Source organism: Bufo gargarizans, chromosome 3, assembly GCF_014858855.1.
Source record: "Bufo gargarizans isolate SCDJY-AF-19 chromosome 3, ASM1485885v1, whole genome shotgun sequence".
Classification (NCBI taxonomy): Eukaryota; Metazoa; Chordata; class Amphibia; order Anura; family Bufonidae; genus Bufo; species Bufo gargarizans.
The window spans coordinates 239,898,479-239,917,437 of record NC_058082.1 but is presented as its reverse complement, the minus strand read 5'-3'; the positions used below and the strand labels follow the sequence as shown (position 1 = coordinate 239,917,437).

The 18,959-nt window shown below is 43.3% G+C and overlaps 1 protein-coding gene across 6 annotated transcripts in view; it reads left to right on the top strand.

The window, feature by feature from the left end:
* The window catches only part of DMD (dystrophin), a 3,186,583-nt gene that overhangs the window by 1,474,055 nt on the left and 1,693,569 nt on the right, over positions 1 to 18,959 (top strand). For all 6 annotated transcript variants that reach the window (XM_044284724.1, XM_044284721.1, XM_044284723.1 and 3 more), the window contains one exon: positions 13,764 to 13,934. In XM_044284724.1, the coding sequence (XP_044140659.1) occupies positions 13,764 to 13,934 (171 nt within the window). The remainder of the gene's footprint in view (positions 1 to 13,763; positions 13,935 to 18,959) is intronic.

Sequence of the window (18,959 nt, the reverse complement as noted above, 5' to 3'; positions counted from 1 at the left end):
GTTTTGCTTGTACTCTCCACCAAAGGAATGAGTGATGAGAAGTTCTCTTTGTAGTGGGGGTCAAAAAGGGTGAACAACCAGTAATCCGTGTTGTCTAAAATGCGTATAACATGCGGGTCGTGGGAAAGGCAGCCTAACATGAAGTCAGCCATATGTGCCAGAGAACCAACAGGCAAGACTTTGCTGTAGTCATCAGAAGGTAAGCTGACCCTGTAAAAGATTGTAGGCGAGGGCCTGCAGGTGAGTTGACCCTCTAAAACATTATATGTATGCGAGGGCCTTCAGGTGAGCTGACCCTGTAAAACATTATATGCGAGGGCCTGTAGGTGAGCTGACCCTGTAAAATATTATATGCAAGGGCCTGCAGGTGAGCTGACCCTTTAAAACATATGCAAGGGCCTGTCGTTCAGATGACCCTGTAAAACATAATATGCAAGGGCCTGCAGTTGAGCTGATCCTCTAAAACATATGCAAGGGCCTGCAGATGAGCTGACCCTGTAAAAAATTATATGCTAGGGCCTGCAGGTGAGCTGACCCTGTAAAAAATTATATGCGAGAGCCTGCAGGTGAGCTGACCCTGTAAAAGATTATATGCGAGGGCCTGCAGATGAGCTGACCCTCTAAAAAATTATATCCGAGGGCCTGCAGGTGAGCTAACCCTGTAAAAATTATATGTGAGGGCATAATTGCAAGGGCATTATATGCGATGAATAAGCATGTTGATATGATGGAAGAGGAGGATGATAAAAGGAAGATTTAACCATATACCCTTTTTTGTGGTGTAAGGGGTGCATGGGAATACAGTGTATTGAGTACATTAAACAACACATTTAAAGTGCCTTGTTCATTCGCTTTCCTCTGGTGGAGTCGAATGCTGTGGGAATCCAGGCCTTGTTGATTTTTATAAGAGTCAACTTGTCAGCATTTTCCGTTGACAGGCGGATACGCTTATCTGTTATAATGCCACCAGCAGCACTAAATACCCGCTCAGATAAAATGCTGGCGGCAGGGCAGGCCAGCACTTCCGATGCATAGAGCGCCGGTTTGTGCCACGTGTCCAGCTTGGACACCCAGTAGTTGTAAGGCACTGAGGGATCACTGAGGACGCTGACACAGTCTGCTAAGTACTAGTGTTGAGCAAGCATGCTCGGCCGAATACCTGTTCGGCTCAAGCATCGATATGCTCGGCACATGGCGGTACTAGGCCGAGTACTGCCTGTGCTCGTGCGCCATGCTCGAGTGAGTTTCCTCCCCGCACTTTTCTCGGCTGCTAAGCAGTCAAGAAACATGCAGGCAATTACTGCCATCACTGTAATGCCAGGAGCCATATTGGCTACTGACATTACAGTGATTGGCTGGACAGAACACGTCATCGGGTACTATATAACACTTGATGACGCGGGTTTGGCTCATTGCGAGTCAGGGACATCTGCGCTTAGGAAGGGACAGATAGTGTAGGGAGTTTGTGATCGCGATTTATTCAATTCTAAAACTTTTCAAAGACCCAAAAGTCATTTTAAGGACTATTGTTTGTGGTGGCAGCATGATCCGCCACATGGCATCAAAGCACCCTAATAGGTGGGCCGAACGCCTGGGTCTACAATCTGTGTCTGCGGGTCACACCACTGCCTCCTCATCTCCTGTGTTACATGCTGGCCAATCCCCTGTCCAAGATGCAGGCCAGGATGCCTCCTGCCCTGCACCTGGATCTTCGCAAGCACCATCAGCGACTACTTCCCTGTCTCAGCGCAGCGTACAAATGTCATTACCCCAGGCATTTGAATGCAAGCGCAAATACCCAGCCATCCACCCACAGGCCAAAGCACTAAATGCGCACCTTTCAAAATTAGTAGCCCTGGAAATGTTGCCATTTAGGCTTGTGGACACTGAGGCCTTCCGCAGCCTGATGTCGGCGGCCATCCTGCTGTACTCTGTCCCCAGCCGCCACTACTTTTCAAGGTGTGCCATGCACGCCTTACACCAACATGTGTCCCGAAACGTCACACACGCCCTGACCAACTCAGTTCCTTGAAAGCTCCACTTAACCACGGACACATGGACAAGTGTTTTCAACCAGGGACGCTACATTTCCCTGACGGCACTCTGGGTGAACATTGTAGATGCTGGGAGCAAGTCGTACCCTGGGATGGCACAGGTGCTACCGACACCGAGGATTGCGGGCCCTAATTCTATCAGGGTTACCGCCAGCACCTACATTAGTGGCTCCAACCTCCACTTCTCCTCCTCCACCTCCTCCTCCACTTCCACCTCAGAATTTTCCACGTGCAGCACCAGTCAGCCATCAGCCGTTAGCTGGAAGCAGTGTAGCACTGCAGTAGGGACAGGCAGCTGATATGCTTAAGGGACAAAGAGCACACCGCGGCAGATCTGTTGCAGCAGATAAGAGACCAGACTGAGCTGTGGCCGTGTGTGTGATAATGGCCGTAACTTGGTGGCGGCTTTGGAGCTTGGCAAGCTCACACACATTCCATGCCTAATTCACCTCTTAAACTTAGTGGTTCAGCAGTTTCTGAAAACCTACCCCAATTTGCCTGATCTACTGGTGAAAGTGCGCTGCGTGTGTGCACATTTCCGCAAGTCACCGACAGCTTCAGCCAGTCCGTCAATGCTGCAGCAGTGCTTGAAATTGCGAGCTCATCAGGCTTTGTGAGCAGCAGAGGCCAGTTGTGGAATACCAGCTGCAACATGGTCTTCGCATTTCCAGTCAGCTTCCGCTATTCACAAGTGAGGAGTGGGCATGGATCTCTAACCTCTGTGAGGTTTTACGCAACTTTGAGGAATTAGCACAAATTGTGAGTGGCGATAACGCTATCATCAGCGTCACCATCCCACTTCTGTGTCTTCTCAAACGCTCGCTGCTCACAATTAAGGAAGACGCTTTGCATGTGGAAGAGGTGGAAATGGGGGAAGACATTACAGAGATTGATGATAGCCAGACCACCCTCAGTTTGTTTAATCAGCATGAATTGGAGGCTAAAGAGGAGGAGGAGCAGGAGACGGTTGCCTTACATACACAGGGTAGTGCCCATGGAAGTTTAATTCCATCTGCTCTGCGTGGGTGGGCAGAAGAGGAGGAAGAAGATGAGGAGATTGGGAGTGATCCTCCTGATGATGACAGCGAAGTCTCGCCTGTTGGTATTCTGACACACATGGCTGACTTCATGTTAGGCTGCCTTTCCAGCGACCCGCGCGTTATACACATTTTAAACAACACGGATAACTGGGTGTTCACCCTTTTCGACCCCTGCTACAAAGAGAACTTCTCATCTTTCATTCCTCTGGTGGAGATGACGAGTAAAACGGTGCAATACTGAAAAATTGCTCCATCTGACAACGCTGGCAGCAGAGTCCATACGTCCTTGACCAACCAAGGAGGGGAGACAAGAGGAACACATAGCAGTTCCAACAGAGGCAGGGCAACACTCTCCAACGCCTGGGACAGTTTCTTGACACCCCTCCAGCACCCTCACCCTGGTGTGCGGCCTACTGCCACAAGGAGAGAAACATTTTGGAAGATTCCTCTGGTGGAGATGACGAGTAAAACGGTGCAATACTGAAAAATTGCTCCATCTGACAATGCTGGCAGCAGAGTCCATACGTCCTTGACCAACCAAGGAGGGGAGACAAGAGGAACACATAGCAGTTCCAACAGAGGCAGGGCAACACTCTCCAATGCCTGGGACAGTTTCTTGACACCCCTCCAGCACCCTCACCCTGGTGTGCGGCCTACTGCCACAAAGAGAGAAACATTTTGGAAGATGGTGAAGGAGTACATAACAGACTGTATCATCATTCTCAATGATCTCTCAGTGCCTTACAACTACTGAGTGTCCAAGCTGGACTTGTGGCACGAACTGGCGCTCTATGCTTTAGAGGTGCTGGCCTCCACTGCCGCCAACGTTTTATCTGAGCGTGTTTTTAGTGCTGCTAGTGGCATTATAACAGGTAAGCGCATCCGCCTGTCAACTGAAAATGCTGACAGGTTGACTCATGTAAAAATGAACAAGGCCTGGATTGACCCTAACTTCTCAACTCCACCAGAGGAATGCTGATGAACATAAAGGCACTTTACATGTGTTGTTTTTTAATGTAGTTAATAGACTGTATTCCCATGCACACCTTCCACCACAAAACAGAGTATATGGTTGAATCTTCCTTTTCTCATCCTCCTCCTCCTCTTCCACCATATCAACATGCATTGCTTATTTGTCACATATAATGCCCTTTCGAATATAATTTTTTAGAGGGTCCGATCACCAGCAGACCCTCACATATAATTTTTTACAGGGTCGGTTTACCAGCAGGCCCTCACATCATTTTTTAGAGGGTCCACTCACCAGCAGGCCCTCACATATAGTTTTTTAGACAGTCCACTCACCCGCAGGCCCGCAACTCAAATATTTTACAGAGTCAGCACCTCTGCGGGCCCAAACTTAAAATCTTTTACAGGGTCAGCTCACCTGCAGGCCCGCAACTCAATGTGAATGAGGCCCTCCTTTATGTGATATACAGGTTGTATCGGAGTACTTCTTCCTTGTAATTTTTTGCAGCACTTGCACTTTATATACAAGAAAATATACAGGGAAAAAATTTCTCAATCAATTTTTCCTATGAAAATATGAAATTATTTTTAAACTTTAGTTTTGTGCTTTAAACTTTAATTAGATTGTTGGCCTGGTGATCAGTTTAAGGCCTTTTAAGCAGCATCAGCAGCAGCCTGGTGATAAAAAATGAGTGCTAAGGTGACATACTGTGGAGATGGCAGCATGAGGCCACATAGTGGCACAATGACTGAGTCTGGATAAAAGATTAAGGCCGCAGATTGTTTAGAAATATGCAGAAGAAACAAATCTGTGGAGCTGTATGATGGTCACCTGCAGATTAATGCAGACCAGGGGCATAGCTATAGGGGAAGCAGGGGAAGCTGCAGCTTTGGGGCCCTGACCCAGAAAGGGCCCATCCAGGAGGAGGAGGTCTAAAGCATTTGGTCAATGCCCCCTTAACAGTAATAAACAATCAAATTATACTAACTATAGACAGTATAGATAGTGTATAAAACGGATGGAACAGCTGCCGGCCCTGGTCTGAGAGAGCGTACTCTACTAGCCTCAGGAATGGAGGTGGCATGAAAGGAAGGGGTCACTAAAAAATTACTGTGGGATGGAGCCCCATTCAAAAAATTTCTGTGGCGCCCAGTTATTTCTAGCTATGCCACTGAAGCCCACAAAAGCTTATTAATTTATTGATTCCAAAACCTTAATTAAATTGTGTGCCTGATGATCCGTTTAAGGCCTTTTAACCCCTTAGCGACCAAGCCTGTTTGGGCCTTTATGACCAAGCGTTGTTCTTCCTTTTTTCATGGTCTCGTTCCAAGAGCTATAACTTTTTTTATTTTTTCGTCTATATAGCTTTATGAGGGCTTGTTTTTTACGGGACAAGTTGTAGTTTTTATGGCACCATTTTGGGGTACACATAACTTTCTGATTAACTTTTATTAACTCTTTCTGGGAGGGAGATGGGGAAAAATAGCAATACTGCCACTGCTTTTTTACATTATAAATTGTACGGCGTTCATTTTTCGGTACAAATAACATAATATCTTTATTCCCTGGGTCAGTACAATTACAGTCATACTAAATACTTATAATTTTTTTTTCGTTTTACAATTTTTTTTCTAATAAAACCCCTTTTATTAACCCAAAAAATGATTTTGCATTGCCACTTCACAAGACCCATAACGTTTTTTTTCTTTTTCTATGGAGTTGTGTGAGGGCTTGATTTTTGATGGACAACTTGTATTTTTCATTGGTATCATTTTGGAGTAAATGGCGCTTTTTGATCGCTTGTTATCACTTTTTTTCGGTGGAAACTAAGAATAAATGAGAAATTCTATCTTTTTTTTTTTTTTTATGGCGTTCACCATAGGGAATAATTTATGTAATATTTATGTAGTCCGGGTCGTTACGGACGTGGCAATACCAAACATATGGGGGATATTTTCTTTTTGCTATTTTTTTCATTGAAAAGCGTATTTTCAATGGAAAAAAAAGCATATTTTTTATTTTATGGATTTTTTTTTATTTAATAATATACCGTATTTTGATTGCTTTTAAAATGTAATGCATTATCTCTATAAAGCATTACATTTCAATAGCAATGAATTTCAAACATTGACCAGCAGGCTGCGCCAGAGAGGCTCAGCCTGCTGGAGATAACTACAGACAGGCTCGGGGCCCTGAATGGAAGCAAGGTAAGCTTTCGAACACATCAGCACCCCGCAATCGCATTTTCAGGGTGCTGATGGGAGACAGAGGGAGTCCGCTCCCTCTGTCACCACTTTACATGCAGCAGGCGCCATTTTCTTATGAACCAGGCACCCTCCCCTCTTCAGAGCAGGGGTTACCGTGTTTAATGCTCGGGTTCTCCCATTGACTTCCATTATACTCGGGTGCTCGATCAACACTATTACGTATTCCTTTACCATCTTCCAAAACGTTTCCCTCCTTGTGACACTAGGCCGCACATCAGGGTGAGGGTGCTGGCGGGTGTCATGAAACTGTCCAAGGCCTTGGAGAGTGTTGCCCTGCTTCTGTTAGAACTGCTGTGTGTTACCCTTGTCTCCCCTACTCGGTTTCCCAAGGAAGTATGGACTCTGTCACCAGCGTTGTCAGATGGAAATTTTTGGAGCAATTTTTCAACAAGGATCTTCTGGTATTGCACAGTTTTGTTCGTCCTCTCCACCTGAGGAATACAAGATGAGAAGTTTTCTTTGTAGCAGGGGTCGAGAAAGGTGAACACCCAGTAATCCGTGTTGTTTAAAATGCGTATAACGTGCGAATTGCGGGAAAGGCAGCCTAACATGAAGTCAGCCATGTGTGCCAGTGTAACAACAGTCAAGACTTTGTTGTCGTCATCAGGAGGATGACTGTCCATCTCCTCATCCTCTTCCTCCTCTTCTGCCCACCCACGCAGAACAGATGGAATTAAACTTCCATGGGTACTACCCTCTGTAGCAGAGGCAACCGTCTCCTGCTCCTCCTCCTCCTCTTCATCATCCAATTCGCTGAGGGTGGTCTGGCTATCACCCTGTGTTATGTCGTCTTCCCCCATTTCCACCTCTTCCACATGCAAAGCATTGTCCTTAATTGTGAGCAGAGAGCGTTTGAGTAGACACAGAAGTGATGGGATGGTTACGCAGATAATAGCATCATCGCCGCATACCATCTGTGTTGATTCTTCAAAGTTTCTTAAAACCTCACAGAGGTCAGACATCCATGCCCACTCCTCGCTTCTGATTAACGGATGCTGACCGGAAAGGCGACAACCATGTTGAAGCTGGTATTTCACTACTGCCCTCTCCTGCTCACAAAGCCTGGCCAACATGTGAAATGTTGAGTTCCAGCGCGTGCTCAAGTCGCACAACAGCCAGTGAGCTGGCAATTTCAAGTGCTGCTGCAGCATTGACAGACCAGCTAAAGCTGTCGATGACTTGCGGAAATGTACACACGTGACGCACCTTCACCAGTAGCTCAGTCAAATTGTGGTAGGTTTTGAGAAATACTGCTGTTACATTGTTGGTTGAAAAAAGCACACTTTTTGTGCTAGATAGTACATTTGCAGCCTGCGCTGCATTTCTGACAGTCCACTAAAATCGTTAAATACTGCTGTTACATTGTTGGTTGAAAAAAACTCACTTTTTGGGCTAGATAGTACATTTGCGGCCAGCGCTGCAATTCTGACAGTCCAATAAAACTGTTAAATACTGCTGTTGCATTGTTGGTTGAAAAAAGCACACTTTATGTGCTTGATAGTAAATTTGCGGACTGTGCTACATTTCTGACAGTCCACGAAAATTGTTAAATACTGCTGTTACATTTTTGGTTGAAAAAGCACACTTTTTGTGCTAGATAGTACATTTTCAGCCTGAGCTGCATTTCAGACAGTCCAGTAAAACCGTTAAATACTGCTGTTACATTATTGGTTGACAAATTCAAATTTTTTGTGACCGTGAAGTAATTGTATTAAATTTGCCTGTCACACTGTTGTGAGACCTCAAGAAATGCTTTCTCTTTATGACACCGGCACAGTCTTACTGTCAGTGAACTTAATTGTTAACTATTGGTGGTTACATTGTCGCCTGACATAAACCATCTGTTAGTTTGGTGGGTGAACGCAAAGAATGAGGAGAGCGTCAAACAAGGGACGTGACCCTGGTCGCGGTCCTGCTGGTGTTGGTGGAGCTCCTGTTGCAGTGAGAGGACGTGGTCGATCTGTGCCAGCTACACGCCCAAGTTTAAAAAATCTTCCTTAGGAGCGAGTAGGCAACAGAACCTTCAGCGTTATTTGGTAGGGCCGAAGGCGGCTCTATGAATGGTGAGGTCAGAACAAGTACAGGCATTAGTAAATTGGGTGGCTGACAGTGCCTCCAGTTCCTTCACATTGTCTCACACCCAGTCCCCTGCTGAAAGATCAGAGTTGGCACCTGCAGCCCATGGTCATCAGTCTTTCACTTCACCCACTTGCAAATCAGCCAAGCGGTCTGAGCCCAAAGTCATGCAGCAGTCTCTACTGCTTTTTGATGACTCTGTTAGCAGAGTTTCCTATAGCCATCCACATGGCTCTACCCAGAAATGGAAGAGATTGAGTGCACCGATGCCCAACCACTTATGTTTCAGGATGAGTACATGAGAGGAGAACCGCAGCACATCTCGGATGATGACGAAACATAGGTGCCAACTGCTGTGGCTTTCTGCAGTGTGCAGACAAGGAGGGCAGAGGTGAAGACTGTATGGAAGATGATGTGGAGGATGATGAGGACGACCAAACATGGAATCAAGGTCATGCGAGTGATCTTTGTTGTCCGGAGGAAGAGGCGGTGGTCGCACAGAGCCACCAGCACAGCAAAGGAGGGAGCAGGAGCGGCCATCCCGTAGACAGTAAGCCTGCTACTGCCCACCGCACCAAGGGACTGAGCACATCAAAGCTAGCTCCAAGGAGTTCCCAAGGGATAAATGTTCTAAACCTGAGGACAACCTGCATGACCAGGTATCTAAGTGCAAAGTATGAGCTGCAGTGGAGTAAACACCTCAAAAACCAAGTAAGGTCTCTGAATCCTCCTGCTTCCTCTTCTGCTGCAGTATTGGCCTCTTCATTCCCCTCTGGAGTGATAGTGGCACATGCCAACCCTCAAACAGAGGATGTTCCAGCAATGCCACCACCTTGGTCACCAAGCCCCTCCACAATGTCCCATGGAAGCGTTAAGCTCTCTATCTCCCAAACACTGGAGCGAAAGAGGAAGTACCCCCTACCCACCCGCAATCCCTGACCCTGAATGCCAGCATTTCCAAATTCCTGGCCTTTGAAATGCTGTCTTTCTGTCTTGTGGACACGGACAGTTTTAAGAATTTGATGACGGGTGGCTGGCCCACAGTAGGTTGTGCCCAGCAGCCACTACTTTTCCAGGTGAGCCATCCCTTGCCTGTACAAGTGGGGGACAAAATCAAGTATGCACTGTGCAATGCCATCTGTGGCAATGTCCAGTAAGCATGGTCAGGGACGTTATATCTATTTAACAGCACACTGGGTAAATGCAGTGGCGGTTGGGCCTGAGGCGGACAGCAGTTTGGTGCATGTCCTTCCACCACCGAGGATTGCAGGACGTTTCTCTTTGCCTCCTGTTGCTTCCTCCTCCTACTCTGCTTCCTCATCCTCTATCGCCTCCTCATCCGGTCAGCGTAACACTTTCACCACCAACTTCCGCACAGCCAGGGGTAAACGACAGCAGGCAGTTTTGAAACGTATCTGTTTGGGGGACAAACCCCACACCGCACAGGTGCTTTGGACAGGCATGGAACAGCAGACCGATGAGTAGTTAGTGCCAGTGAGGCTCAAGCCCGGCCTGGTGTGCGATAATGGGCGAAATCTCATAGCAGCTCTGGGCCTAGCCGGTTTGACACACATCCCTTGCATGGTGCATGTGCTGAATTTAATTTAATAACTTGACCCGCCCTCTCCACCCAATCAGATTGCAGCCATTGACCTCCCTTGGATGTGGTATTCCCTTTCTCAGGCTCCCTCTCCGGCATTGAACCCTGATTCCCCGTTTCCCGTGATCACCATGGTAGGCACATAAAAGAACATTGAAAGTTGATAGGGAAGATATCCAAATGGACATCACAGGGACGTGCGATCAGGCAGAAGTTATCTAGAGTCAACAAAGCGGCAGCAGGGCCTCTCCTGTATAACTTTTCCTCATGCAAAATACCGCAGTGACATTCCTTGTAATTTTTTATTACTCATTCCAATAACAGGGCATCTTAAGAGTCCTGTATTGTTATTTATCGTCACTACCTCCCTGAGTGGGTAATTCACAGGCTCCCTCTCTGGCATGGAACCCTGATTCCCCGTTACCTGTGATCACCATGGTAGGCGCATAAAATTACATCGAAAGTTGATAAAGAAAATATCCAATCGGATAGTGGATGTCACAGGTAAGTGCGACATGTGGAGCAGTATGTGTGCACACGCCTACATGTACTGACTGATGGGTCTGCCCGCTTCAACTTCTGGATCTCCAAATTGGGCACATGGCCTGACCTTGCCCTTTTCGCCTCGGAGGTGCTGGCCTGCCCTACAGCCAGTGTATTGTTTGATTATTTGCTTAGCACGGCAGGGGGTTATCACAGACAAGCGCAGCCGCCTGTCTACAGCGATTGTAAACAAGCTCACGATCATTAAAATGAACCAGAAAGGGATCCCACAGGACTTGTCCGTACCTTGTGCAGAATAGATATGTATACCTGCCTCACCCAGCCATTGTACTCCAGCACACTTTCCCTTTGTTTCATTTTTTATAATTCCCAATTTTTGGGGGTCTACCCAAATTTAAATAAAATTAAATAAAAAACAAAAAACTGTGTTTGCTACCTCCTCCACCGTCGCTTCCACTTACACTGCCACATCCACCACCTCCTCAACCTCCTACTCCATATGGACCTCTTCCTCCTAGATCAACATTTTTTTATATTTTTTTTACATATTTTATATTATTTAAGTAATTTCCCTATTCACATTTGTTTACAGAACACTTGCCATGCTCTTAACCACGTTTTGCTGCCTTTTGCACCCCTTTAGCCCTCTACATGACTTTTTTAGAGCCATTTTATTGCTCCTAAATTTGGGTCCCCATTGACTTCAATGGGTTTCGGGTTCAGGGTCAAATTTGGGTCCCATACACAAGCTTTTTTGCGAAGTTCGGCTGAACCCGTCGAACCCAAACATCTAGGTGTCCGCTCAACTCTATTCACAAGTCACTTCAGACACCCTCTATATAAAAAGTATGGAAAAAATATACTAGTTTTCACTTATATTTTTCCTATCTCTGGCCCTGAGACACAGAAGGAATTGCACAGATGTCACACTTCACTGCAGACACCCTCTATAGAAAAAGTACTATTGAAAAGTATGGAAAAAATATACTAGTTTTCACTTATATCCTTCCTATCTCTGTTCCGGACACACAGAAGGTATTGCACAGATGTCACAAGTCACTGCAGACACCCTCTATAGAAATAGTATTGAAAAGTATGGAAAAAATATACTAGTTTTCACTTATATTTTTTCTACCTCTTGTCCTGACACACAGAAGGTATTGCACAGATGCCACAAGTAACCGCAGACACCCGCTTTAGAAAAAGTATTGAAAAGTATGGAAAAAATAATTGATGGCTATATTATATTGCTGCCACCACACACAATAGTCCTTAAAAGGATGTTTGGGTCTTTGAAATGTTTTTCAACTAAATAGATTGCGATCACACTCCCTACACTATCTGTCCCTTCCTAAGCGTAGCTCTCCCTGACTAATAATGAGCCGAACACGCACCATCGGGTGCTATATAGCATCCGATCACGTGTTCCGGCCAGCCAATCACTGTAATGCCAGTAACCAACAAGGCTACGGCATTACATTGATGGCGGTGCTTACCTGCACGTTTATTGGCTGCATAGCTACCGCGAATCTTGTGGGTAGGAGACTCAAGCATGACACTTGAGCACATGCGGTAATCGGCCAAATACCGCCATGCGCCGAGCATAGCGATGCTCGAGCCGAACAGCAGTTTGGCCGAGCATGTTTGCTCAACATTAATAGCTTGGTGCCATCTGCAAATATAGAAACAGTCTCAATAATCCAATTTATCATTAATATATAACTACCACTTATAACCAGGGACCATTCAAAATAAGAGTCACTGACCACAATTCTCTGGACACGACCCTTTAGCCAGTTTGGATTCTAATTACTTTCTAAGCCTATAGAGTATAGACCTTATTTTACCTATTTAATGTCCATGAAGGACATTTTCTAATGCCTTTGCAAAATCCAAGAACATTATATCCAGAGCCATTTTTACACCACAACATTTGCCTTGCACTCACTTGGCACTCTACCAGTTCTTAGGGGATCTGTAAAAACAGAAGCATAGTAATAACTGGACTTGGTTCTTTTAGAACTCTTTGGTGTATTCCATCTGAACCTGGTTCCTTGTTCATATTTACCTTATTTAATTTAGCCTTCAAAATATCTATATTCAGCTAATTTAGTATATTATTGGATGTATTAACAGTGCTGGCATAACCAATATCAGTTCCTTTTTCTTTTAGAGATTTTCTAAGATCACTCAGATTTGTATTCTTCAAATGCCCCTTTTTGTTTATTGCCCGCTTTACATTAGCTACAAATCATGTGGGGTTTAATTTTAACAGTTTATACCTGTCACCTTTAGGAATAAATATTGCAGTAGAAAGACATAAAGTAGATTTAAAGATCTTCCATTTATTCTCTTTATTACTCTTACAATAGCTTCTCCAAATCTATAACCTGAAGTGCTACCCTCAACCAACTTTTTTTAAATTGTGATTTTGCCCTCCCATGTCAGATACTACAGCTTGACGAATGATAAAACTACATACTAAATAGAGATATGATAGTCTCTATGGTTTATTAAAAATATAAAACATTATTGCATGTACCTCCCAAGCAAGAAACAAATAAACGATAAAATAATAGCCCAAAATAGGGGGCCTGTAGATTCAGTCTGTTTTCAACATATACAGCAGCAGCGTAACTATAGGGGAAGCAGGAAAAGAGTCTGCTTTGGGGCCCTGACCCCGAAGGGGCCCATCCAGGAGGAGGACTAAAAGATTTTGTCAAGGCCCCCTCAACATTATTACACAATGAAAATTTATACAGTGACAGTATAGACAGCGTATAAAACGGATGCAAGAGGTGCCTGGTCTGAGAGAGCGATGTTTACTAGCGACAGGAATGGGGGCGGCATGAAAGGAAGGGGTTGCGAAAAAATTACTGGGGGAGGGGGGCCCCATTCAAAAATATGCTGTGAGGTCCAGTAATTTCTAGCTACGCCACTGATATACAGTATGCTTAGTTCAAAGAGAACATCCTTGTAATTTCAACAGAGCAGGAGGATAGATATAAGAGGTTATCCAACTCATCTAGCACTGTTTATCTCCAGGGCACACAAAAGAATGTGAGAAATCCATCATTTACTATACATGTATCACTTAGTATGAGGTATCTGGGGAACATTTGGCAGCTACTGTACATAGAATATGATGTCTAGTGTGAGTTTAAGTAGAACATATGTTTTGACAAATCATATTTTATAAGAACTTTATTAACTATTTTTAAACACTACTTTATTTTCTGTGTTAACCTATAGATTTTGAAGTCTGAGCTTAATGACATGCAGCCAAAGGTGGATTCAGTCCATGATCAAGCTAAGGAGTTAATGGCAAACCATGGTAAACACTGTAAGAAGATAGTAGAGACCAAGATTTTTGAACTTGACCAGCGATTTACTCCCTTATCCCAGAAAATTAGGAGTGGAAAGGTATTTTAAAGCAATGTATATAAATTATAGGCATGCATCCTACTAAGATGTGCTATATACAAATGATTGTTCTTTACAATTTGGCTTTGGCTTGATTCTGTATAATATTTTATTAATATAATATGTTCTGAAGTACTGATCGTAACTCCAGATTATAGCATAGAAAGCTATTTGTCCTTAGATATGGATCATTTCATAAACATTCCCTAGCTATTCTTGTGTGTAGCTCAGAAACAAGTATTCAAGGCTGATGAAATCTAGATGGTTACCTCTTTTAGCTGAGATACATGATCTGGTAATGGTATATTAGATTGATCATGAACCATTAAGCCATAAACCATTGGCTGCCAAGTATTATTAAACAACATGTAAAGTATCAACGCCATTGTAGGGCTTTAGTCTTCCCAGTGTTGGATAATTTGTCTATATTCTGGCAAGTGTCACCTTATGTGTAGCCATTATTAATAAAAGTACATGATTAGATTTAAAAAGTAAAAACATTGTCCAAAATTAGAAAAAAAAAAATTGGTTTCTTCCAAAAATAATGGCATATTTGTCCCCATTAATTTAAAGTAGTTGAGCTACAATACTAGACATAACTCACGTGTGAGACTTTTTCTAGAAAAATCAGTGGTGGTTTTTCTAATCTTGGAGAGCCCTTTTAATATTAAAAGTAAAAGATGTCTGGTAAAAAAGAGAAGTGTATTAATACATATTGGAATATTTATTTTTGTGACCATGCACCAAAATGGATAACAAATGAGACCTGAATGACTTTGATCATATAGTAATTACAGTATTGCAGTACAGTACGGTTTCTAATCATAGAAATATGGAATCTTGGATTTTCATACAAAAATATCTTGAAAACATATCTTGAAGACATTTTTACTATTTTTAATTAAAATAGACCAATATTTTAATTTGTTAGCAAATATATAAATAAACGTGTATTCAGTGTACATTTCAGGACAAAAAACTTTGCAGTTTCTAAAAAGGTGGCTTATTGAGGGCAAGGGGTGTGATGCTAAATAATAATTAAAACCTATGCCAGCTACAATCTGGAATTTTCAATCAGACCTATTTTTCATCAAGTGCCTGCTCCAGCAGAGCAAGGTTTATCTTGATCAATCAGGTCTTTAATATATATATATATATATATATATATATATATATATATATATATATATATATTTTAAAAGGATGCTTGACTTAAATCCAAGTAATAGTACAACCTATTAAATCAACAACCTGTTGGAAAAATGCATGACATCACATGAAACACCAAAAAACACGTAGGGACACACATATAAATAATATGAAAACTTTATTAGGTAATGGATAATTACAACAACTCATGAATCAAAAAAGAAAAAAAAAACATAGCAGTAATGCAGATAGGTGCTGCGACAAGTAGCTCACCTGCTGACAAACAAGGTATGAGATCCCCACAACTTTTCTTACTCAATACAAGAAAATCTCAAATGAGCAGTAGCAAAGGTATATCAGTAATCTCCCCGGAAACTATTCCATATACCCAGATGCCTTATGTATAAACATCCACATAGGGTCCCATAAAAGGACAGTGAAATACTTAGGAAATGGTACAATACGGGGATCAAACCTCTAGTCAACCGTGAGCGCACCCCGATGCACGTTTCGCTCCGCTTCTCCCCCTCAAGTTAACATAATGTGTGCATTTTCTTCATCATTTGCTAATATTGCTAATATTTTTTTAGTTTCAAATAAAGTGGGTAAAATTTTTTGTAATGTTGGGAGAGATTAATGAAAAAAAAAATAGGAGGGGAATTTATAATTCCCTCAACTCCAGTTTTGTGGTATTAAAAAGCCATATTACATTTAGAAGCAGAATGTGCCAATGTTATGGAGAGGCCGGCGCCTCTTTATAAATTTTCCAGATTTACCACCAGCGCTGGGGCTCTATTAAGACCAACGTCTAAAACATTGCTCTTAATAAATGATCCTGTAACTTCCTACATCACGTGCCTGCTCAGCCCACTATGAATGAAGCAGGCGACGCAGGCACGTGACGTATGAAGTTACGCTGCCAGTGCCCGCCCGCCCAGCCTCCTGCCTCCAGCATCCAGCCTGCTATGATTGTAAGTACAGGCTGCTCAGTGCTGGATCGAACATACAGTGGCGGAAATAATTATTTGACCCCTCACTGATTTTGTAAGTTTGTCCAATGACAAAGAAATGAAAAGTTTCAGAACAGTATCATTTCAATGGTAGGTTTATTGTAACAGTGGCAGATAGCACATCAAAAGGAAAATCGAAAAAATAACTTTAAATAAAAGATAGCAACTGATTTGCATTTCATTGAGTGAAATAAGTATTTGAACCCCTACCAACCATTAAGAGTTCTGGCTCCCACAGAGTGGTTAGACACTTCTACTCAATTAGTCACCCTCATTAAGGACACCTGTCTTAACTAGTCACCTGTATAAAAGACACCTGTCCACAGAATCAATCAATCAAGCAGACTCCAAACTCTCCAACATGGGAAAGACCAAAGAGCTGTCCAAGGATGTCAGAGACAAAATTGTAGACCTGCACACGGCTGGAATGGGCTACAAAACCATTAGCAAGAAGCTGGGAGAGAAGGTGACAACTGTTAGTGCGATTGTTCGAAAATGGAAGGAGCACAAAATGACCATCAATCGACCTCACTCTGGGGCTCCACGCAAGATCTCACCTCGTGGGGTGTCAATGGTTCTGAGAAAGGTGAAAAAGCATCCTAGAACTACACGGGAGGAGTTAGTTAATGACCTCAAATTAGCAGGGACCACAGTCACCAAGAAAACCATTGGAAACACATTACACCGCAATGGATTAAAATCCTGCAGGGCTCGCAAGGTCCCCCTGCTCAGGAAGGCACATGTGCAGGCCCATCTGAAGTTTGCCAATGAACACCTGAATGATTCAGAGAGTGACTGGGAGAAGGTGCTGTGGTCTGATGAGACCAAAATAGAGCTCTTTGGCATTAACTCAACTCGCTGTGTTTGGAGGAAGAAAAATGCTGCCTATGACCCCCAAAACACCGTCCCCACCGTCAAGCATGGGGGTGGAAACATTTTGCTTTGGGGGTGTTTTTCTGCTAAGGGCACAGGACAACTTATTCGCATAAACGGGAAAATGGACGGAGCCATGTATCGTGAAATCCTGAGCGACAACCTCCTTCCCTCTGCCAGGAAACTGAAAATGGGTCGTGGATGGGTGTTCCAGCACGACAATGACCCAAAACATACAGCAAAGGCAACAAAGGAGTGGCTCAAGAAGAAGCACATTAAGGTCATGGAGTGGCCTAGTCAGTCTCCGGACCTTAATCCAATCGAAAACCTATGGAGGGAGCTCAAGCTCAGAGTTGCACAGAGACAGCCTCGAAACCTTAGGGATTTAGAGATGATCTGCAAAGAGGAGTGGACCAACATTCCTCCTAAAATGTGCGCAAACTTGGTCATCAATTACAAGAAACGTTTGACCTCTGTGCTTGCAAACAAGGGTTTTTCCACCACGTATTAAGTCTTTTTTTGTTAGAGGGTTCAAATACTTATTTCACTCAATGAAATGCAAATCAGTTGCTATCTTTTATTTAAAGTTATTTTTTCGATTTTCCTTTTGATGTGCTATCTGCCACTGTTACAATAAACCTACCATTGAAATGATACTGTTCTGAGACTTTTCATTTCTTTGTCATTGGACAAACTTACAAAATTAGTGATGGGTCAAATAATTATTTCCTCCACTGTATGTATAGTTAACCATTGCCTGCCTGCAGTTACAGATACCATTAGTACAGTTAGCAGGGCCCGGTGCAATGGAATACAATGACTGCACTGGGCCCCCACTGCCATTTTAAAACTAGTGTAGATGCCAGCCCCAGCCCCTGTATTGGGGGTCATTCACAGTGGCTGACACTGTTATGGGGGGATCTGTGGATGTCAAATAGCATAAGATGCTATTTATCTGTCATCCACAGATCCCCCTATAGCAGTGTCATGCCATCCACAGATGCCACCATAACAGTGCCATCCACAGATGCCCCATAAGAGTGTCAGCCACAGACCCCCATAACAGTGTCAGCCACAGACCCCCATAAAAGTGCCATCCACAGACCCCCATAACAGTGCCATCCACAGACCCCCATAATAGTGCCATTCACAGACCCCCATAACAGTGCCATCCACAGACCCCCATAATAGTGTAATTCACAGGATACCATTAGTTCAAAGCCCACCAAAAGCACACCTTTTGGTTCAAAATATATTTTTTCTTATTTTCCTCCTCAAAAACCTAGGTGCGTCTTATGGGTCCGTACTTCTTATAGGGCAAAAAATACGGTATGTGAAAAATAATAAAAGTTATGGCTATTGGAACGTGGGGAGGAAAAATCCAAAATATAAAGATGGAAATAGGCTTGGTCTTTAAGGGGTTAAGATATAACTTATTTTCCATCAACCTATAATGTCGTTCCATGGGAGTTAAAAACCATAGTCAGTCTGGAATTATTATATTTAACATTATCTTTTCCAACTCTAAAAAGGGCAATTTCCACATTTACAAATGGGATGCTACTCCCTATAAATTTTGCATCATGGCTAACAGCACTATTTGTGTAGTCCAACATTCTAATACACTTAGCATTAATATTCTGCCCTATAACAGTAGAGTAGCATTCCACTGGTAAAGGTAACAATTGCCTAACCTGTAATATTATTATCAAGATTGCTTAAAAATTAAAAATAAAATTAACCATGACAAACATACTTTGACAGAGAGTTACATAATCTCATTGTTCTTTTTTTAAGTTATATTGCTTGATCTTAGTAGTTTGGATTGGCAGTGTCCGAGCGCTGAAAGAGACACACTGTAGGAAAGAGACTCAATAGAAAGTCTATGGGCCCATCTCGATTCTGTCTCTTGCAGTGAGAAAAGAGGGCATGTGAGGGCTTCTGTCTCCTCATTCTAGTGTCTTAGCATGTATCAAAAATTTTACCAAAGCAC